Source organism: Psittacula echo (genome assembly GCF_963264785.1).
Source record: "Psittacula echo genome assembly, chromosome: Z".
Lineage (NCBI taxonomy): Eukaryota > Metazoa > Chordata > Aves > Psittaciformes > Psittacidae > Psittacula > Psittacula echo.
In genome coordinates, this window is record NC_137742.1 from 62,595,688 (window position 1) to 62,618,323 (window position 22,636).

Here is a 22,636-nt window from a genome sequence, read left to right on the forward strand (position 1 = left end):
GCTGCCAGCAAATACCTGCACTTGGGCTAATCAAATCTCCTCCGTTTCCTTCAGCTTTGAACTGGGCACTTGTAGGGAAAGTTCCCTGCGGTGCACTGAGAGTCAGACCTCAACTGTGACTTAAGGTAAATTTCCTGTGACACGGCTTTGTACGTCACTTATTAAGTTTAGCTAGCAATAGCAAAAGAAGTTGCAACACACTGTTCACACAAACACCCGAGGGAGGGGAATTGTCCAACACATTTTTCCGCAGGTCCTTTGTGGCACCCTGCCATGAATGCCTGCTATGCTTTGTGTGAGTGGTATGAAAATATTGCCGTTCTTCCTACAGGACCACCGTCTTGCTCCTACTCAACACAGATCTGGAAGTAGAGAGGGGCTTTGTGATGAAAGAAGCCTCTGTTGCAGTCAGGGATCAATCATTTGCACTCTGGACACACACAAGCATGCAGCCATGTATGTATGGGTAAATATAGGTATCTACATCTAATTACGTAGTGGCACACCTCTTTTTTGTTACAGAGGTAAGATGTCCTACAGAACCTGCGAATGAGAAAATAGAGACACGCAATTCCTTACAGGAAACATGAACACATACATATCCTTGGGCAAGGTCCAGCTGCGCACACTGCACATCAGCCCTCTCCAGCTTTTCACCGTTGCAATTTCCACCCAGCTCAACCTCTGAAGAGTCCTTAGAGATCTCACTTTTTCAGTCATACCTGAACCATATTTAGCTCCCTGGCTTCATTGTGGGGGTGATATTCTTCTTTTGGTGAAGCTAATTTTTTAGCCTCCTTCTCCATCGAAAAACCTGCTGAGTGACTATACTGCTTTGCTGCACATGAATAGATCTGTCCATCCACCACGGCTAATAACCTGTAAGTCTGATTTTAATCAAACTTGGCAGCTGGAAAAGATCATAAACATCCCAAATACTTGCTGAAACAAGCCATCAGAGTGCAACAGAGTACAAGTTTGCTGGTAATGTAGCAAGACATTTGTAGCTAGGCGTCAAAGTATGAGCGGGAAGAGGGAGGTTGTAAAACCTTCTTCTCTTGGAAGAAAAGCAAAGTTCTTGAGGAGCATGGCAGAACCCAGGGAAGGATGTGAATATGTGCCAAACAGGGGTTTATGAATCCTGCAGCTCAAGGAAGGATTTGTTTCAGTGTGATTTGGCTTTCCAGGTCCACGCTGAGGTCAGTGTTTTAGCCAACTGCTGCCATGGGGCAATCACTTCTCCCCCTGAAGAGCAGCATGCGGTCACTACCAGCACTGCAGGGGTGTATCGACATGGAAATGCCCCATCCCACAGCAAAACATGGTTGCTGGGACAATAGAGGTGCAGGAGCTATTCTGAGTATGTCTTTGTGAAGCCTCACAAGCCCTTTTCTGGCCAGGGAGGGTACAAAGAAGCACGGCCCTGCCAGCAGCTCTCCTACCAGCGTACCCCAAGACCAGCATGCGTGATGTCGGCTTCTTTAGGGAAAGTGGCAGTCTGTGCTTGTTACCCCACGCTTCAGTGTGGTTGCGGCAGCCCTGAGCATCCCTGGGGGATAGCAGCAGCTCAGCACATGTGTCCAGCCTGGGACCGCACTGGGGTGAAGCCCACAGCCCCTGGCTGCTCACAGGAGCAAAGAACATGCACTGCACATCCCCACAGCATGAAAGCGGTGCCTGGGATGAGCACAGAGTGTGCAGGAAGCAGGGTAGATGAGAGGTAGGAAGACACGGTGGGGACTGGGTGAAGAGGGCTAGTGGGCAGTGGCTGGAGAGCTGTGGGGCCGTGCACCCTGGGCTGTGTAGGGTGCCAGTGTGTGGGGTGCCTGCATTCACAAATGCCCACTACTGGTCCCTGCACCCGCAGTGATGGTGACGGACCCTACGTGTGCATGGCGGTGATGGACCCTGTGTGTGCACGCACACCCTGGGCTCCAGCCTGTGTGTGGTGCTGCGCAGCTATGCTCTCTAGTAAATTCCGTGTGGCTGCCGTAATGGAAACGCTGCTTCCAGGCATGCCAGCAGGACAGATGCTTCCTCTTCCTGGAATGGGATGGAGGGGCCCTCTCGAGTTCACTGCTTCCTTCAAGGCACGCAAAACCCCAGGGATATCCCGGGTGTCTGAATCCACCTGCCCTGTCTCTCCCCCACTCTGGGACATGATGAGCAGGTGGATGGGTGAGCATCACCGGGGCGTAGTGCTGCCCCGTGCAGCCACATTCCTCTGGTGTTTTCCAGTGCTGCAGGGGCTGCTGTGTGGAGCAATGCACTTCCAGAGGGCAGGAGCCAGAGGCAAGGACATGGCCCCATGTCACCTGCAGGTCACCCTGCCACATGTCCCAGCATGGCCCCCTGCTCTCAGGATCTGGCTCTGTGAGGCGACCGCTTGCCTGTGTGGGAATGCAGAGCTCTTCCGCCAAGGTGCTGAAGAGTCAAACAAGGGACAGCACTGTCTCTGCAGAAAGAAGTCTCATGAGAGACCAGACAACAAACTTTATCTACAATGTGCACTGCTCATTATGTGAAATAAAGGCTTGAAACTGATTCAGTTTGGAAGAGTGCAAGACTCACACCTGACATCATCTTACAGACCTGGAAGCCTTTTTGCACAGCTCCTCTTTAATTTCTCCTGCCAGCAGTGAGGTGGTTTTGTGGGGTGGTTTTGCGCAGTGCAGCAATTTGGGAAGGGTGCCAAGCAGCCCTAAAGTGACATAGACCAGCATCTGCTAACTTGCTCGCTGCAGACCGAGGGTGTCCCATACTTGTGACAGGAAAGGTGCATGATCCTGGACCTCCTTACCAGCCCCATGGGGCTGACTCCCTCTTTCCTTTCAGTTGTAGCCAATCTTGTGACTAATGCATGTGTGCATCTTCTTAAGTGGATGTACTAAGCTGTGTCTCAGGTCCCATTTTGTGTGCTCACCTTGGCAGGGAAGTAATTTTTATAACATAGAGGCCAAATCATGTGTTACAGCAGTCTAAACTTAAACCCACTAGAAGTGTGCTCAGACTTTGTGCTTGTCATGATTAGCAGTGCATTTCTTCCCTTATGCACTGCCTTGGCTCCTGAGACAGACAACAGCAAGAATGTCCAGAGGTGTCAGGATCCGGCTGGGTCTTTGGACAGTGTATTTTTCAGAGCAGAATCTGGGATGAAGGTTACACACAAAGGCGTGTTTTGGTGCCGCTGTTCAACTCTTTGTGTCTGACAGGTTCACAGAGGAGAAACTCTGCATTAGCACTGGCCACACAAAAGTAAGCTGTTGGCAAGTTGTTGGCTCTGCTCTGATCAGCCAGTATAGCCATAATGCGAAAGTAAAAGATAAAGCAAAGGTGTGAGTTTTCTGAGGCTATTTCTATCTCAACACAAATGAGACGTTTCAGAGAGAACCTTGCTCTGCAAACCACAAAGTTCACTCTGAAACTTTTAAGAGGAATAGAAACCAGAAACTGGAGGAATGTGCTGGAAGAAACAGGATGAGTTTCAGCGTTCGATGGTATTCGTCATGGCTCCCTCCTGGTGTTAATTTGTACACATCCAAGCAATTAATAGGTCATTTTGGAAAAAAATGATACCTCATAGTAGGTGGGCTCTGAACTCAGAACCAGCAGACAATTTCAAGGACACACAGTTCTGCTTTTAGCATCTACGTGTAAGACCTGCTTCTTCCTTCTCTAGCAATTCAGCTACAGGCAGAGCGCTTACCAGTGTGTGTGCCTGCAGTCACTGTATAAACAGTGCATTGGAGAGCATTTCGTTCCTCCAGTTTTCTTCAGAAGGATGCTGCACCCCCAGATGAGTAGGAGAAACTGGAGACAAGTGTGAACGTTACCAACAGCAACGTGGAATATTGGGTGACCCTGCTGCCAACGATCCATGCAAATGCAGTGTTACAGAGCAACATCCCCCCAGTGCATGGAGGAACAAAAATACTTCCCTGATTCTCTTGCACTGCGCCCCTCTTTACATCGGTTCTTCCCAGTGTAGCTGTGGGGGCTTTAGCAACCGGCAGACTGGGAAGACCAGGCCTTTCCTGAAGAAGCCAAGGGACCTCCTCCACAAATACTTGTCAAGAGCAGCAGTCATTCCAAAGAGTAGAGCTAGCATATGTGCTATCTGTTTTCCTCCAGTGTGTTGCTAAATGCAGGTTGATGACAGCATTCAGTCCTACACAAGATGGAATTAGCAACACTGTTCTCAGCAGGTATGAAAAACTAAGGATGAACAAACCAGCATAGGTTTGTTCACCCAGAAACAAACTCCAGGGAGAAAGAGGCTCCAGAATACAATTATTTTATTTTTTTTTTTTTTGTAAGTTACAGTGAGTGCAAGTTCTCAGATAAACAAGAGTGAACACTGGCATGTTTGAGACAGAGATACACCTACCCCTGCTGCCAGCATCCAGGTTAACTGTTGTCTGCTCAGAGTAAGAGGGCACAGTATGCAGCAGTCCCAGCCCACCTAGCTCAGAGTTCTGCCCACTCGGCCCAGACAACACAGCATCATCCCCTCCCTTATGCCAGCATGGTGGCTCGGTTTACCCATGCTGAGAATTCACTAGGGAAAATGTAAACCCATGGTTTTCTGCTGTATTATCTGCTGCACTGTTGGTTTGAACACCTGTCCCTTATGTGGAAGCACATGGGAAAAAGAAGGTCAACACTGTTCTCAGGCTGCCAAAGAGCTGTAGGGCATTTGCATACCACAGATGCATTCAGAGCATGTCTTGTAGTCCAGAGGGCCAAACAGGCAGAGGCAAACATCCAAGAGGGAGGAGACACAGGTATCCACGGACTGGGGCAAGCTGCAGCAACTGCTGGCCAGCTGCAGTTAAAGCAGGGGAAAAAGGTGTGCAATGGACGGTCCCCTAGCCTGCTGCACCTCTGAGGTCCGGCACACAGCCTGGCTTGGTGAGAAGCTCTAGTCTTGTCCAGACCGATGCCAGCTTGGCCCTGACTGACCCTGTGCTGGTGGGGAGGTCAGCAGGCAGGAGGACCCACGCGTGGACTCACCCTGTCTTGCACTCTCACAGTGTGCAGTGGTGTCACCAGGAAATTTCTGAATCATCAATGAAATAATGAGCATTACTCACTGCCTGCCACGTGGGAGTATTTACCCACAGCAATAAAGACAGGATGGAGACAGCCAAAGGTGCGGTGTGAACCCAAATATTCTGGGAAAACCACTGGGAAGTGGTGATAGGTGCTCCCTGCCCTGGTTACACAGAGTGACAACCTCATGTGTGACGACGTGTTCCCCTCTATGGCCAAAGCAAAACCTTTGGTCACCTGCATCTCTGTGACGTTTTTGTTGCATCCAAAGGAACAAATCAGTCCTTCTCCCTTCTACTTGAGAAGACACCTCAGGGTGAGCAGAGGGGCAGAACAGAGACTCTCATCATCTCTGTGAAAAAGACATCTGGAGCAGGGAGGGAGCTAAGAATGGAAACAAGTGTGGTACTTGCCCTCCTTTTTTTTTTTTCACTTGCTCCCTTGTGCAGCAGCGGGGTAGACTGTGGACTCACAGCTTGGCAGTGCTCTGCTCTGAGTTACCTGGGTGTTCGGGGTGCCTTGCTGCTATGCAAAAGCCCCGGGAGGACCAGCAGAACAGGAGTTAAAACACTGGTGCGAGTGTAGGAAGCTGTGAAGCTGAGAACAGCCATAAAATCCAGGAAAGGCAGCAGATAACAGCCAGCAGCTGGCGGGTGCTGGAAGTAACGGTGACAAATCCAAGGCCACACATCAGATAAGGCCACCTGGCAGACATGGAGAAAGAGTAATGTAATGCAATCCAGCTTGACCTGCTGCCACCAGTGCCCAGGCAGATGGAGAGCCTGCCCACACTACCGTGGTTACCAGGAGGCATAGCCATGGTAAAGGCTCACGCTGCAACGAGCAATCCCAGGCAGGCAGCGCAGGCACAGGGTGCCAGTCAGCTTGTGGGTACAAGTGCAAAGTCAAGGGCAACACCATGAGGCAACAAGCGAGATGGTTTGGGTTGGAAGGGACCTTCAAGCCCATTCAGTTCCAACCCCCCTGCCATGGGCAGGGACACCTTCCACAAGACCAGGTTGCTCCAAGCCCCGTTCAACCTGGCCTTGAACACTGGCAGGGATGGGGCAGCCACAGCTTCTGTGGGCAGCCTGTGCCAGGGCCTCAACACCCTCACAGTAAAGAACTTCTTCCTTACATCTAACCTGAGCTTCCCCTGTGTAAGTTTGAACCCATTACCCACTGTCCTATCGCTACAGTTCCTGACGAAGGGAATCGGGAGCAGCTCCCCGATGTGTTCCTGTACCACTGGGAGCCTGGGACACACCAGGGACAGCAGAAAGGTAGCCCACTTCATGACACCTGCAACACACAGCAGGAAAGCCCAGACTCAAATGCGTGACTGTCTCAGACATAGCTGGAGCTGTGTGGCCAGTGTGAGGGCAAGCAGTCACCAGAAACCCTCCAGTTCCACCCAAGGAAGAATTTCCCTACCTCTTCTATGAGGGCGACAGCAGGCAGGACTTTCAGCAGGGTCTGAAAGCCTGTGCTTGAAAGAAAAGCAGAAAAAGACAAAAACAGCTTGCAATAGGTGATTTCCCCTTTGTCATCTCTTAGTGTTTGAATACCGCTAAAGAACCACATGGAGGCAGATCAAGCCGTGTATCGGCCAACAGATTTTCCACAGCACCACATAACGTGCTGCCTCCGGTACAGACCCAAAGAGCCAGGCCATGACTGGGACCCATGACACAGCATGGTTCTCTGCAGTGGTGGCACTGGAGGCCGTCAGCTTTTGTGTGGGTTTTTTGGTAATAAAAGCATTGAAGGACATTGTAAAGGCCCACGATAGCCCTCAACCAGGGCAGTGCTCCCAGCCTGAGTGTTGGTGTGGGAGCAGTTTGGAGGACGTGGCCCCATGGTGTCCATGTAGTTGAGTGTCGCCTGGGATCACATTTGAAAGGTGGGTGCCTAAGGAGATACATCCACGTGTGCTGGAGATGAGAGCTCCTGTGTCCTCAGGACCCAGCACACTGGTGGTGGACTCCTCCAAACCTTGGTTTGGTGGGCCCACTAAATCTTGTGCATGGAAGGGCTTGGACAGGCCACCTGCGCCCCTGCACATAGGCCACCGGTGATGGAGATCTCCCACTTCTCTGCTGGTCTGGGTTGCTGCTTGATCTCCATTGTAGCGATTATTCCCTAACTTGTGACTCACACATCTCAAGGCTGCAGTTTGCGCTTGTTGCATTTTATTCTGTTATCTGGCACTATCAAGAGGCTGTATCAGGTCCCACCACAGCCTCTCTAGTACCTGACTAAACAAGACCAAGATGCCTCCATGTGCCTTGGGAACAGCTGCTACTGCTACTGTCAGGGTACTATCAGATCCCACCTCTAGTACTAGACTAACAAGAACAACGGGCCCTCATTAGCTTCAGGAACAACAGCTACTGCTACTATCAGTCTACTATCAGGTCCCACTTTAGCCTTCCTAGTACTAGATTTGAAAAAAGAACAACAGGTCCCTATGTGCCTCAGGAATAACCGCTAATGCAGTTAAGTATTTACTTTAGTTGAGGGATTTCCAAAGTGGAATAATAATAACAGCCAAAGGTTACTGAGCTGTGTAAACTCTGGGAAGAGGGAATATAAAACATGTGCACAGCTGCCTTGGCAAAGCGGAGGAGTGGTTCTGCGAGGGGAACCCTGAATCGGTCACCTTCCTCCTTCCCAGAACCTGCTCACAGCCCTGCTAAGTTGGTGGAAGGACCTCCCAACGGCAAGGATGAAAGCAGTTTTGTGTAGTGCCTATACCCCTCTGATGAGGAGAGATGCTCACCAAGCTGTTTCCTCGTCTCAGACATCTAGGGCTAGCATGTACGTTCCTAAGCCTCATGTAGACTGTGGGGAAGAAATGTCCTGAGCACAGTCACGGTCAGCTCCTCAGCAAGTGCACGTGTGCTTGCTGTGGGTGTCTGGAGCTCTTCCAGGCTGATGGTGGCTTCTGTAGGACACCTACCGCCTTCCTGCACCTTGCCCACACAGCACCTGCTGCCTGCTCCCAGAGTGAAGGAGACCCTCTGTCACTTCTGACCACACCAAGTCTGTCCCAAAGGAGTTTTTAGTCAACGCTGGTCTTTAGCTACAACACTGACTTTCCACACAGTGGTCTTTGTTTCCATCCTTTACCCTTTACAGCTGATTCATCAGAGGAAGGTGGGAATGGATGTGGTAAATTCAGATCTTCAGAAAGAGGTGATGAAGATGCTTACATGGGAAGACTGACATTGAGCATTCCGCCTTGCAGGCAAAGCGTCTGGGATCTTCTGGGTTGGTGATGCTTGAGGAAAAGTTCTTCAGTGAACAGTTGGCTTTTCTTACCATGGAGGATCCTCTCCACACTCTCTGCCCCTTCCTCTGAGTATTTAAGATGGTTTTCCATGCACACGGACCCCTTCCATCACACTGAATCTTGTAATATTTTTGCTTTGTCAGTCTCAGCTGCAATCATTTACGTGACCAAGCTGGTGAGCAGAGCAAGGTATCAAACTGCCCACGAGGATGGGAAAAGGAGCAAAGGTAGTGGCTGCAGCTGCAGCTCCCTGCTCCCACTCATGAATTTCGCTCCCTCCAGCCCCTCTCCACCCCCAGCCATTCCCATCCCACTCTCTGATGGGGTGTGCTTGCTGCAGCATGACAGCAGGCCTCCCGCATATATTTGAGATCCCACTCCTGCAGTCCTGCCCTGTGCATCAGGCAGCTGAGTATCTGCTTGGCTGTGTCTTGTAATGCTCAGGCTGCCCAAATGCTGCCCAAATGAGCCTGAATTTCTTCTTTTCCATGGGAAGTCTCCCAGCCCAGCTGGGCATACCTGCTACATATGAAGAACAGCAGCTGCCAAGCTGGAGGGATGGTTTGGGTGAGATACACCCAGGGGTGAGCTGGCTGTGGGCAGAGGAGGAGAGCAGCATTGCCCAATCCAGACAACAGCACAAGGCACTGTAAAGCAGCCTCCAGTACCTGAGGCTGGCAAGTGGCACTGGCGGGGCTTATCAGTGGCGTGAGAGCACCCAAGTGATTTCTCTGGGCGCACAGAGCAGCTGCTCCCAGCGTAGATCAAAGCGCTGCTTTTCCCAGCACTGCTGAGATAAGCCAATGCCCTTCCTATAAAGGCAGCCGTGCTCAGAGCGAGGTGCACGAGTGCATGCATCTGCACCAGCCATGCCCACGCAGAAGCTGCCAGTGGTGCTGGTGGTGGCAGCAGCACTGGTTGCTCTCATTGCTGCCAGTGGTAAGTCTGCCCTGCTGCTGGCAGATGGCTCTGTGGTGGTGGGTTGGGAGCAATGGGTGGACCAGAAATGGGTGGAAGGGCAGAAAGAGCCAGGATCTCTGGTTTTGAGGGGAGGTGGGGAGGGCAAGCACACACCGGGGCAGCGTGGTGGGGAGGAAGGATTGGGGCAAACAGACTGTGCCAGTTCAGGCCAAGGGTTATAGGCTGGTTCATCAACTGTATTGTCCTCGGGAGAGTGGTGGGACAGGGGACAGCCCGCAATGCCGGCGGGAGCCAGGATATGTGGGGACAGCACATACACTGTGGAGGCAGCTACTGTTGTTCCTGCTTCCATGAAGAGCTGCAAGTCTTTGCAAGAACACTGTGCGCTCAGTGTATTCATGTGGGACGCAGCTATTTGTAGACTCTAGAAAATCGATGCTACCTAGGTGCACATACTGGTGGTCCCGCAGCAGCCTGTGTATAAGCCCTCTTGCTCCCAGGATGTTCATGCACTGCACAATGGGCTGTGAACTGTTGCTACTGCTCTTCCTGACTGCAGAAGAAGAACCCACAGAATGCAGCTCTTTCTGGGATGGCTGTTGTCTGGCAGTGCAGAGTCACCCAGCCTCAGCCCTCTGAAGACACCCCTTGCGCTGCACTCCATGGGTTCACATTTCATGGAATGTGCTGGATGCACTGCGGAGCTCCTGGTCCAGACACTGGGACAGAAGGCTGTCAGGAGAGGGATTAGAGAGCAGGAACAGGCATTGCTAGCGTTGTCCCAGCCAGTTCAGCTGCGGATGGAGGCTGTGCACTGTGCTGCTGGGAGGGAGGCATGCAGGAAACTGGCCCCCCTTCACGAAACCCACACACCTGATCTGGATCCTGAGTGGGTCCTGTACAGCCCTGCCTTTCCTTTGGTCTGGATGTGACCCCTGTTGATGTCTCATGCTCCTGCCACCAGTCACTGGTTTGCCATGTTCACGGGTCTCTGCTCTGTTTCAGAGGCAGAGGTGAACGAAGGGAATGGCCTGAGAAAGGTAAGAGATTTCTGGTGTTACGGTTTCTGTTTCATGGCTTGAGATTAGATTCAGTGCCTAGCATGACTGGGAGAAAAGCTGTTCCCAGCAACCATCCTCAGCCTCATGTGTGCTGGTGCTCCAGCATCAAACCCACATCAGAGAACAGGTTGTGAGCCCCACTGAGCAATGTGGTGGCCCCCACTCTCTGCTTTCCTGCTCTGTGCGCCCTGCCCAGGGCAGGGGGAGCCAGGTCACTGGTGGGACGTGCTCCTTCCCAGGTGCTGTGGGAGGAAGAAGTGAGTGCTTCTGGTACTGAAATGGGTGCTGTGGATTCTCCTTTTCAGCCGGTGTGTACAGAGATGGTGGAGCTGCGAGCCTGCCCCCTCCTGTACTTGCCTGTCTGCGGGACCGATGGGAACACCTATGCCAACGAATGCCAGCTCTGTGTGCAGCAAATGTAAGCTCATGCCCTTGGCAGAGACCTCCAGGTGCCTAATTTTGGCCGTTCGAAACTGGGTGCTTGTGAAATACCGTCACTCAAGCTCCCCTGTGCCTGGGAGCTTCACCGTTCTGCACTGGTAGTGCCTGAAAATAGGTGCAGGCATGTCCTCAGGCCTTGCCTGCAGGTTCCTGCTCCATTCTTAGCACCATGTTCAGTAACTACCGCTCAGCTGCAGGCTGAGGGATTTAGGTTGTTGTGTTGGCAGGGGACTAATCCCACAGAGAAGCTGACTATTAATCCATTGGGTCAGCTTGCTATAGTCAGACCATCTGTGGCTGCATGATCAGCAGATAAAAAAGGTGAGGTCAGGAGCCCACGGCCAGAAGGCTTCTGACATGAGTGCCAGCAAGCTGGCAACAAACCAGACACTGTCAAGGATGGGAGAAGGTCCCACCATTCGTGCTGTCTGCAATCAGAGAAGGGAGAGTGGAACTGGGGCAAAAAATCGACAAAGCATCTAGTCTGGGGAGTCAAATAGCACCACTAAGTCCGTCAGAGGGACTTTTGCGAATGCAGATGTCCAGTTACGTGCCTCATGCCTCTTTTGGCATAACTTCAAACAAAAGTTACCACCATAAACTTTAAGACTAGGGCAGCAGGGACCCTAAGAGAAGCACAAATTACTTTGGGGCAATGATTTTACCCAGACTGGGGAGTGACTGAGCAGGAGATCCCACTAGAAAGGGACAGAGGGTGAAGATGAGGTTGAACACGGGTCAGCAGTGCACTTGCACAGCACATAACACAAACTGTGTGCTAGGCTGCAGGAGGACAGGGATGCCCAGCTTGTCAAGGGAAGCTGCAGGGAGGTACGGGGTAGCTGTGTCCAGCTAGTCTGGGGCGTGGGAGGCTTGGGGGATCTAGCAGCAGCCTATGGTTGCAAATGGGAGGGTGCCACACTCTTCTTGGTGGTAGTGGGTGATGCAAAACAGGGCAGCAACCACAAGCATCAGCCACAGAGGAGGGGACACTGTGGGCCTGGATGGCGTGCAGCCACAGGAGCTTTCTAGACAGGAAAGTAAGCCAATTTTATACCAGTCAGCTCTGTTCCATGGGCTGGACAGAAGCCAAAGTATGACGTGGGGAGTATTTTTTTGAGTGCTTATGCTTTTTTTCCTCTGTTATTCTAGGAAAACCAGGCAAGACATCCGGATTTTGAAAGAGGGGGACTGTCAAGACATCTGAGCTTTCCTGAGCCCAGAAACAGGTGATTAATTGATCCTGTGTGCTCTGTACTGATTGCACGTTAAAGTTAGCGATGGTGAATAATAAAGTGATGGCCACAGTCTTATTTCAACAGAACTTCTTTTATGCAAGGCTGAGGGAAAACAGCATAAGGTGGTTCCTACAAACGGCTACTAAAAGCATACAGTCAAAACATTCATTTCAAATCCACTGTAAAGTGATGCTCTGCACTGTGAGTATTATCTCATGCACATTCCTGTGGCAAAGGCCGCATGGGAGTAGCAAGAAGCACACAGATTCTGGTGAAGAAGGTGCAGATGTTTTTTTCTGTAGGATGGCAGTTTAGCAAAAGGAAAGTTTCTCCAGCGTGGGAGAAAACGTCTTCCCGGCTCCCTAGCAAACACCACAGCTTCCAGAGCTGATGTAAGTTGAAAATAGTAACGTCTGCACTTCTCAGTGCAGATTTTATTCAGCTTCTTATCCAAGAGCCTTTCATGACAGGAGTCTGTAAAGAGTCCAAGGGGAGACCCTGCACACAAGGCACCCCTGATTCCTGCTCCATCAAGGACTCCTGATTCCTGAAAGTAGCCACCAAACTTCACTAATTACCCAGAACTGCTCTCTGCGAACTGCAGGTTCCCGTCTGGTTGCCAAATTTCAGGTCTAAGTTGCTCCTGGAGTCAGGGCCATCTCTGGGACTGGCACAGTTCAACCAAGGTAACAGCTTAAGTGTGCATTGGCAGTCCTTGGGGCTCTCTCTGCTCTTTTGTCTTCCAGATGGGACACAACGGACCTTTCACAAGATAGCTGTAACAAGACTGTACAACTTGGGTATGCAAGGGGCTCCCTTTGCTTGCAGTGGCAGAGATCCAGGACTTGCCTGCTGAATGCATTTCAGTTCTGCGCCAGATGTTGTGTTTCTCCAGAATGACTGGTTAATATTTCTGATCAGCCTTTAGAAGTACCTCAGTGTGAGCTGAAACCCTTCCAGGACAGGTCTGTGCTCACCCATAGGGAATCACGCTGCGCTGACTTGCTGCTATACTCATACAACTCACGTGCAGGCAGCTGGGTAAGAGTCCAGGGCACATGACATGGTCAAGCGAGCTCCTTGAGGTCAGGGACCACCCTAATAGTCCAGAAGCTGTGCCAGCGTCATGGCTACCGTGGTGCATGGCCAGCTAGTCATGCAACTCATCCCCACACACCTCCTCCAGCTCTGCACCTTCCTGGAATCATGACATGGGACATGGCAGCACCACAATGCACAACAAAGCCATTGCTGGTAGATTTAATGCTGCAGCTGGAAATAGTATTGAGAGCATATAACAGCCATGCTTGGTCTGATGAGAGACGCATCTGACCTGGTGTCCACTGTCTTTTGGCTCAGAGCAGGCTGCTATCATTGAAAGCTTTTCTCTCATTGAAAGCTCTTCCCCAGGCTGGAAAGTCCTAGCTGGCTAGTTGCTCAGAGTTGTCCATAGCTTCTATCGTCTCTGTTTTCCATGCCTGGACCCTTTCCACTTCTGCAGAGGAGGTGAGACAGCTTGCCCACCTACCCACAGCTACTGCTACTACACCATCCGCTCATTTGTCCCAGGGATCTGCAAGCCTGTTTGCTCCCTTCCAGGCCTCAGGTAGCAAGGGAGGGGTGATCTGGCTGCATGTGGTTGTCTGTACTGCCAGTCTTTCTGTGCAGACCTTCAGATGCACCATAGGGATGGATATTGGTGGGGTTATCATCCCTAAAACACTTCCATAGTGAACAACACAAATGCATCTTCCCCATGGGGTTTTCTGTTCCTGCTGCTGCCAACCCAGCCACACGCCAGGATGTATTAGGACAGCTCTGTCCCAGCTTTCTGGCAGGGCTGAGGGAAGATACAGCATAGCATGGTGCATAACTGGAACCCGTTTTCCCCCGCACACGCAGAGTGGCTGCAGCCCTTCATTCTGTATGCCCTTAGAGCCACATCTATTTATTTGCAGAGGCTAGGAAAAAACAACACAGACAATCGAGGGGCTCTTCTGGAGAGGAAAGCCGCATGCCTCCAGCACAACGTGGATTGTTTATTTAGAAACTACAGAGCTAAAGCACACACTTGTGCGCCAGACGTGCGAGGTCAAAGCTTGAGCAGCCCTGGGACCCTGTCAGTATCGATGCTGCACGCAGCGGATTCAGAGACACCCATCCACCCCCCCAGGGACTGCTGGATTTGGCTGCTTATTTCAATATGGCTCAGGAGCAAGAGACAGACCCTGGGAGGTGCTGATTTAACACCACCACAGACCTTGGGCAAAAAGCCTAACCCTGAAGCCTAGCAGATCTGTGCCTAGCAAGGTCAGGCAAGACTAAGGAGGCAGCTGGTGGGCAGCAAGACATGTGCACTGCACTGGTCAGTGGCAGGGGCTATAAACATGGATTAGTACTTTTGCATGCAGTTTTGCCTGTTGAATTTATTCACCTGTTTCCCATCTTTTCATGCTTCAGTCAGAGCAGGGGGAGGAAGGGATTATCTGCTTTCACAGGCACCATAGTTCATCATACTCACTGGTAGCCCAGCTCCCAGAGAAGTGTGCTGCAACCAGGAAAGTTGCTCCTCAAACCTGCCTCAATTCAGGGAGTGAAGTTCAAGCCTGAGAATCGCTTCTCTATCATTGTCATGTGAGACCAAACTGGAGAAGTGCCCTGACACCCTGTTAGAGTGACAGCAGAGTAGCTCCCCAGCTGCTCATGTTCAATGTGATAATCTTGGGTTTAGGGCTGCATCCATTGACTGCAGGGAGGGATATGCAAGTCTCTGGATATTGCCTTGCAGTAGAAATGACAGATAGGGGTAAAGAGAGATACACTGAGCCTAGTAAAGAACTTTGTCTTATGCGTAGGTCCAAAGCCTGGTGTCTGCAGAGACAGTCCCAACAGTGTCAGGAGATGGGCCTAGGGCAGAGAGTCCTGCCCTAGGTCCAGCCGTCCTTTGGACAAAGCATTCTCAGAGCTTTTGGGTAGTAAAAGCCATGTGGGGGACCAGCACAGTGAGATGTACCCAAGGTTGCGAGTGTGCCCCTACCAAGGAGCTCCACTGACACTCCAGGGTTCTGTGACACTGGTGCTGCTCAGGGTGCTAGACACCTGGTTAAGGTCCTCCAGTTCCTCACCTGCGAAGCATCAGTGAAAGTATCCCAGGGCTACCTGAACCAAAATGTGGAGAGGAAGGGAGGGAAGCAGCACCTGGCATATGTAAAGTATCCAGCTGTAATAGCTCATGCAACTGAGACTGGCCGGAAAGTTTAATCTACTTGCACAAGTTCATCTCTATAGCAAAAGGGATGCAGCTTTGCCCACATCAGCTAGAGAGCTTCGCTGGAAAAGAAGAGTCTTCTGTGTTACTGGTGCTGGTGGTGGACGGGGAGGTAATCTGGGCTTTAAAATGAGCCCAGTGTCACTGGTGTTGCGGGTGAGTCTCTGCCTCTCAGTACCTCCACTTCAGAGCAGATACAACTCAAAACCAGGCAGCTGCATCCGTAAATTCCAGTTATCAATCACCAAAGCCTTCCCATGGGATAATAAAATCACTTCCTTGGGATTTAAAGGAATTTGCACCTAAGAGCCTCTCTAGAGATTTCAGTTCTGAAAAGATGCAAGTGCAGGCTGTGTAAGATTTTAAAGCCCATCTGTTTCATTAAGCACCTCTAAAGACACTAAAGGCACACCAACTCTTTTACAAATGTTCTTTACAAATCTATTCATGTCTACCCAGCCAGAAGATTGCTGGAATGGAGAAATATTGACAGTACCATCTTTGCAGTGTCATATGGCAATGTTTTGCTGAGTCAAGAGTCACTTATCGGACCCCACCAGGCTTTCGAGTGACTGAGTAGACGGAGGGTGTGAGAAGCTGAGTTAGCCAAAGAGTGAGCACGCAGCCGGTTCCCACGGAGCACTGAAACACCCAGAGATTTCCATCCCATCTTCTATGTTTCGTATCATCTGCAAGCAGCCCAGAATATATCAAGCTTTTTGCAAGAATGCTTCTAGATGTGAAGTTTTGCTATGGCCAGGCATATGGAATCGCAGTTTTGGTGTCCTCAATGTAAGAAGGACATGGAGCTGTAGGAGCAAATCCAGAGGAGGGCCATGAGGATGATAAGGGGGCTCGAGCACCGCCCATACAAAGACAGGCTGAGAACATTGGGGCTGTTCAGTCTGGAGAAGAGAAGGCTGCGTGGAGACCTCATAGCAGCCTTCCAGTATCTGAAGGGGGCCTACAAGGATGCCAGAGAGGGATTGTAGCGATAGGACAAGAGGTAATGGGTTTAAACTTAAACAGGGGAAATTCAAGTTAGATATAAATTATTTAATTATTTATATTAAATATATATTCTTATGGGTTTAAACTTAAACAGGGGAAATTCAAGTTAGATATAAGGAAGAAGCTCTTTACGGTGAGGGTGGTGAGGCACTGGCACAGGTTGCCCAAAGAAGTGGTAAATGCTCCATCCCTGGCAGTGTTCAAAGACAGGTTGGACAGAGCCTTGGGTGACATGGTCTAGCGTGAGGCCCGTGGCGGGGGGTTGGAACTGGATGATCTTAAGGTCCTTTGCAAACTAAACCATTCTATGATTCCACGATTCTATGATTTAGTTTGCAGAAGACCCATAAAATCATGAAGCCCAACTGTTAACCCAGCACTGTCAAGTTCACCGCTAAACCATGTCCCTAAACACCACACATCTTTTAAATACCTCCAGGGACGATGACTCCACCACTGCCCTGGGCAGCCTGTTCCAATGCCTGACCACCCTCTCTGTGAAGAAATTGTTCCTACTGTCCAATCTAAACCTCTTCCAGTGCAGCTTGAGGCTGCTACCTCTTGTCCTATTGCTTGTTACTTGGGAGGAGAGACCAACCCCACCTCACTACAACTTCCTTTCGGGCAGTTGTAGAGAGCAGTAAGGTCCTGCCTGAGCCTTCTCTTCTCCAGACTAAACCCCCCTCAGTTGCTTCAGCAGTTCCTCATCGGACTTGTGCTCCAGACCCTTCACCGTCTTTGTTGCCCTTCTCTGGAACCGCACCAACACCTCAATGTCTGCCTTGTAGTGAGAGGCCCAGAACTTAATACAGCATTTGAGATGTGATGTGTTTTCTTCCTCCCCAAGCTCTGTCTTTGCATGGTAGAGCACCTTGCAAGACAGTTTTCAAGAAGTCTGCATGACTCCGGTGCTGTGCAGCATCATCATACAGTACTGGAACATGGACATCCTCACCAGCACAGGGCACCTTCACTTGTGACTGAGCAACAAGAAACTTCCCTGTGAATGACTTGGAAGCCTCACATCTCTTTATGCCATCCTGGCCCACCCATTCATATCAGAGCTTTCCTGTATCTGCTCTGCTGCCACCACCCTGCTGCTCCTTTTGGAGCTGCTAAACATGCCCCACCTCTCTGGAGGTAACCTGTAATCTGCAGTGGACAAGGGGACAGCTAGGTCTTCCCACTGGTTCTACTGGGGCTACCCATTGCCATCCTGCTTCCTGAGAGAAGTGCTTTGCTCATAGCCTGGACCAACAAGTCATAGGGAAGTCCTTAACACACACAGGCCCTTGGCTGGAGTGCCAATCTGGATTCATTATTCTGTCTGGATTTCCCAGGAAGGTGGTGCAGTCCTTGTACAGGTCACACAAATTTGGCAGTCTCCATCCGTAGGGGTTTCCAAAGCGTACGATGCCACAAGGGCTCTAACCTTGTGCAGCTGAAACTCCTGCTGAGAGAAGGGCTGCAGTGGAGACAGAGGTCCCTTCCCACCAGCACTACTAGGGTCCTGTGCAAACACCTTTCAAATAGCACACATCCCATTTCAGACCTCGTAAGGGGTCCTTAAAGACTAACAGTTCCCTGCACCCCAGTCTGGAAACCAGTAGAAAGGCAGTGCTCCATCCTGCCCTGCCATGCAGCTCCTGTCCACTATAAAGGAGGGCATTTGAGTCACAGTTTAGCAGCAATGAGTGTAAATTTATCTGAACTATAATTATTTTCTGTATAAAAGCACTAACTTTTGCTCTAACTTTGGGTGGATCTTTTGCAATCCACAGTAGATCCCGGGCAGAGACTCTCTATACCTTTGCACTCTGATAAGGAGAACATTATTACCCTACTAGTGGCCAGGCCAGATAAGAGGTTTTGGGCGGGCAGTTTGCATTTTTTTCAAGACCTCATTATGCTGCACCAGTATCTCCAGATGCTCTTCTGAGGGAGTTAGGCTGCTTCCTATTCAACACCGTGAAGAGCAATGGCTAGTTCCCAACAACACAATATTAATTTGGATCCTTCTGATCCACCCGCTGTGGCCCATAAACAGCATGGAGAGAAAGGTAAGGATGAGAACACTCCTAACTTGAGTTTTTGGGGAGGAGAGAGGATGATCTTTGTCACCAGTGGTTTCTAAAAAAGGAGTTAATAATTAACAGTTTATGCTTGGGGGATGGAGAATGCACACTTAACTACAAAGATAAGTGGTTTTTTCTGTGTCGTGTTTCAGATCACAAAGGCAGAAGCACCTACAAACTCTTTCTAACTCAAAATCCCTCTGGCAGCATCAACATAATGCCTATCTGCAGACTTGGCAATACTGTCTCATTGCTCTTTTAGCTTGATGGATGTTTTTTCTTTTAATTTCAACTCTACCTTTGTGTTCTTACCTAGATCTTTTTTCACCAGGACACAGATGTTTTACTGTGATCTTTCCTGCTTAGTGTTAACAGCTGACAGCTCTGGAGCATCTGTGGGAGTGCTCCCTTGGAGCAGTGAGAAATGAGTGAGGGGTGTTTGCCACTCACGAAAAAGAGTTTGCTTAGGACAGGTAGGGAAGGAAACTGATTGCAAGCAGCCAAAAGTGCTTTTATGGCTCACAGGACCTATCGAAAGGGAGAGTTAGTTACCTTGGCTGTGCGAGGGGTGTGCAAGGGATTAAGTACTTTAGTAGTTAAACTGAAGCAGATCCTGCTACTGTACCTTGTAACCTCATCTTTCCAGGCTCTTTTCTGCCTTTTGCTGTGTGGATGGCAGGGTCATTTCGTGCTGCCTGTGCCCTGTTGCTTCTTACACTGCTTCGTGTCGGGGAACAGCCTCACGACTGAGGAACATCTGCTTGCATTGTGCATACCAAGTTCAGCGCTGGACTGCACTCGAAGGCTGACACACTCTCTGGTGATGCCGAGGTGACCTTGCCATCACTAAGAGACTCTGGCACTATCATTGCATGTTGCCTTCAGAACTGTGTATACTGCTGTGCCCTTTCTCTTGTTAGGCTGGAATTTTTTTAGGAGAGGAGCCCTCTTTTCCTGTATGGCACTACTGTGCTCAGAGCAAAAGGTGGTAAACCATCTCTAGAATGGCTAATTCCCTGGCTCATTGGCAAAGCACAAGACCATGAAAAGTCCTTGAGAAGTACAAGCACTACTTAGCACCAACAAAAACATCAGTGTGTTATCAGCACTGTCCTGAGACTGAAACCAAACATAGCCCTGAACAGGCTCCTAGGAATTAAAACATAACTGAGGAGAGCTCATTGCAGTCATCCTCTGTCTAACAGGGGCTAAGAGAAGGGAGAGTCATACTCCTTTTAGGGGTGCATAGGGAAAGGCAGGAGGCACCCTGTCCACATTGCAAATACGGCTGGATAGAAAAGCAGAAAAAACATAAGGGTTGAGAGTGGTGCAGAGATCGGATATGTGGGCTTTGAGGTATTCCTGCTTCCCTGGACAAGGGCCTGGGTTGCTTGATGTAATTTTAAAGTTGGCCCTGCATGGGGAGATGGGGATGCAGGGGGGTGCCCCTTTCTCCTGGTGGCCGTAGGTAACCTGCACACCTTGCCTAAATGGTAAAGTCAGCATTGGAGCCGGTCTGACTCACAAGAGTCAGCCTGTCTTCAGCCCTGACATGGTCTTCTTCAGAGCTGCAAACCAGCTTGGGGCAGCTTTTGTGTTTTTAGGGATCAGTCTCCTCACTCCCAGCAATGTGTACTAGCCCTGTCCTGGTCTCTGGTTCGGTCAGCATCACTCACAACATCTGATCCTAATACACGCAAGCATCTGTTTACAGGAAAGCCTGTGCCCTCTGGCTCACCCTCTCCTCATCCCAGAGCTGCAGCAACAGCAGGAAAACTGCAACAAGAAGTTTAGAGTAACGTCCAGTGCAGGAGCACAGGAGCTTTGGGGGTGAGATTTGTCATGAGATCGTGCCCACTGAGGTTGAGCTGGAGGTACAGCACCCAAGCAGTTTCACATCAAGACCTGCTTCATGACGAAAAGAGCATGGCTTCTTGCACCAGTGTTCTGTCACCAGGCAGGGAGGTGTTGAATTGTCATGTTACCACTCAATTTTTCCTTGCAGAAATCCCCATTTCCTACCGCTTGAGAGACCGTGAGATGCTCCGGAAAAGAAAGGAAAAAGCCCAGGAGAAGAACTCAGCTTACTGGATCTATAGGTAAAAACCTGCTTATGCTGTGGAGCTGTTTTCTTGGTGCACTTAACCTGAGCCCAGGCATGGCATCCTAGCCACTCGATCTTTGCACAGGGACAGAGTCGAGCTGGGCCCCATCAGTCTTCGGTGGGGAAAGGTGAAGAAGGTCTAGGCAGGCGCTGGGGGGGCAGAGACAGATGGGGGTGGCTATGTAGGTGCTCGGTTGGGTGACAAGCAATCCTCAACCACAGCGTGGAGCTGGGGGAGATTTTGGTGCCAAGCTCCCACCTGCCAGTGCAGCCACAGGAGGCTGCTGTGCAGGGCTGGGGAAGGGCAGCTTCTGCTGGAATGGACTGGGACACAACCACAGCAAGAGGCCTTGGGGAAGGAGGCAAATTTCTCCACCCCAAACCCAGCTTTCATGCATGTGAAATCCCCTTGCAGGGAGCCGAGGGTCAAAAAGCAGAGGAGAGCCAGAGGAGACAGGAAAGGAACGGGACATCAGCCGGTGGTGAAGCTCAAACCAGAGGCAGAACTGAAGGCAGAACCAGAGGTAGAACCACAGGCAGGACAATCGAAAGGACCAGTGGAACAACTGGTGGAAGAACTGGAAGATGTCCAGCCCAAGCCCAAGCTGCAGGAGAAGGCTGAGCCAGTGGCACCCAAGCCAGCACCACCTGGGCCGGTGCAACAGGAGCAGTTGCCTGTGCTGACCACCCAGGGCCTGGGTGCTGGGATACCAATGGGAGGTATGGATGGGGAGCTGGTAACCAGTAGCCAGGATGCTGTGGGTGAGCTGCTGGAGAGCTGCTGGCTCGGTGGGGCTCAGGAAGCAGTGCAGAGCCACCTCTTGAGGACTATCAGCCAAGGTTACCCACCTTATCAACAGCCAGCTTGCAGCACCACTAGGGCACAGGTCCCTGCCCCACCAAATGCGATGACCTGGGTAGCTGTGTGTGCACTTAAACCACGACACTGTGAATGACTGGGGAGATACTGGGGCTGTAGAGGCAGATACCACACTCCAAGTAATCGGGAGTGATAAAAAGCCCATTACTGTCAGTAGAGTTTCTGGCATGGGGCCTGTGGTCCCTGGTCCTAAATGGCTGCTTGTCCTGCAGGCACCTCTGTAGCTCTGCCGAAAGCCAGGTTAGGGCAGAGATGCTGTGCAGAGAAGATGCAGTCTCTTCAGGCCAGTGCTGGTCAGCAAGGGAGGGCCAAAATCCAGGCACACTCCATCCACAATCCACCCAGTTTCAGGGGTGACACTGGGACGGGGGGGAAGGTTGTCACTAGGGCAACAGGTTCCTGCAGAAACCCCTTTGAAACCCACTGGGGCTTTACCCTCTTTAACTCCACTACCCTTGGGCTGCTGTGTCCTTTGAAAAGCTGGCAGGCCACCAGGAGCTGCCTAACACCACAGGCAATCTCAGGAGCCTGTCCATGGGAGCTCTAGCACAGCACGGAGGGGTAACACAGGAGAACACTGCAGTATGAAATAAGCTGTTTCTTACATGTCTTACAGGTGATGAGGAGCTGCTGAATCTGACCGAAGCAGAGATACCTGACAATCTGAATGCTCCTCTGGACAGCCTCTGCCAGGATAATGAACACATTCCCTTTCTCTTTTAGTTTTCTGATCAGGTTTTTTCCTGTTCAGGACATTTGACTCCTGCCTGAAAAACTCCAATAGGTACTGCAGAGTGATTTTGTCCTGCTCTTTCCTTGTAACAAAGCCCATACGCTCCTGGTTACTCTTCTTTTCGTTCTTCTTTCAAGTTAGAATTAGGGCAAATGTGCTCACTGCACTCTTACCTAGCTGGAGCTGCTCAGCTTGGGCTTTTTCCTGCACACAATAAAACAGGCACATGTTTCATCATCTTCAGTCTGAAGTCTTTCTTACAGTCTCTTTCCCGCCCGGCCAACAGCTTCGTTTCCTAAAGCCTGGAAACCATTTTGGTTTCAGTTTCTGGGCAGCTTCACTGCAACCTTGGTGAGACACTGCATTCAGCAAACAAAAGATGGTTGAAAATATCTGAGTGCAACAGGCTGGCAAGTGGCATCTGGGGCAAAGACAGGAGCCTCTCTGTGCCCCTGGCTCCTCAGCCTCACATCCAGGGTTTCTCCTAAAACCAGGAAGGAATGGGGTGCCTCTCTGCCCACATTTCGAATCTTGTGGTCTTCTCTTCTGTGCGTGGC

General features: G+C 50.7%; 1 protein-coding gene across 1 annotated transcript; it reads left to right on the top strand.

Moving 5' to 3' along the window:
* Nucleotides 1-18,151: 18,151 nt before the first annotated feature.
* On the top strand, nt 18,152-22,322 carry HEMGN (hemogen). The gene is made up of 4 exons (XM_080637784.1): nt 18,152-18,347; nt 20,368-20,461; nt 20,882-21,186; nt 21,963-22,322. Exons 1-4 carry the CDS (start codon nt 18,266-18,268, stop codon nt 22,067-22,069), a joined length of 588 nt encoding a protein of 195 aa, XP_080493910.1. The 5' UTR covers nt 18,152-18,265; the 3' UTR covers nt 22,070-22,322.
* The last annotated feature ends 314 nt before the right edge of the window (nt 22,323-22,636 follow it).

Excerpts from the sequence above, each read along its gene's own strand:
- HEMGN (XM_080637784.1), top strand. The coding sequence starts at position 18,266 with ATGGCTAGTTCCCAACAACACAATATTAATTTGGATCCTTCTGATCCA. Across the intron at positions 20,462-20,881 it reads TCAGCTTACTGGATCTATAG|GGAGCCGAGGGTCAAAAAGC; the intron begins GTAAAAACCTGC and ends ATCCCCTTGCAG. Across the intron at positions 21,187-21,962 it reads TGCTGGGATACCAATGGGAG|GTGATGAGGAGCTGCTGAAT; the intron begins GTATGGATGGGG and ends CATGTCTTACAG.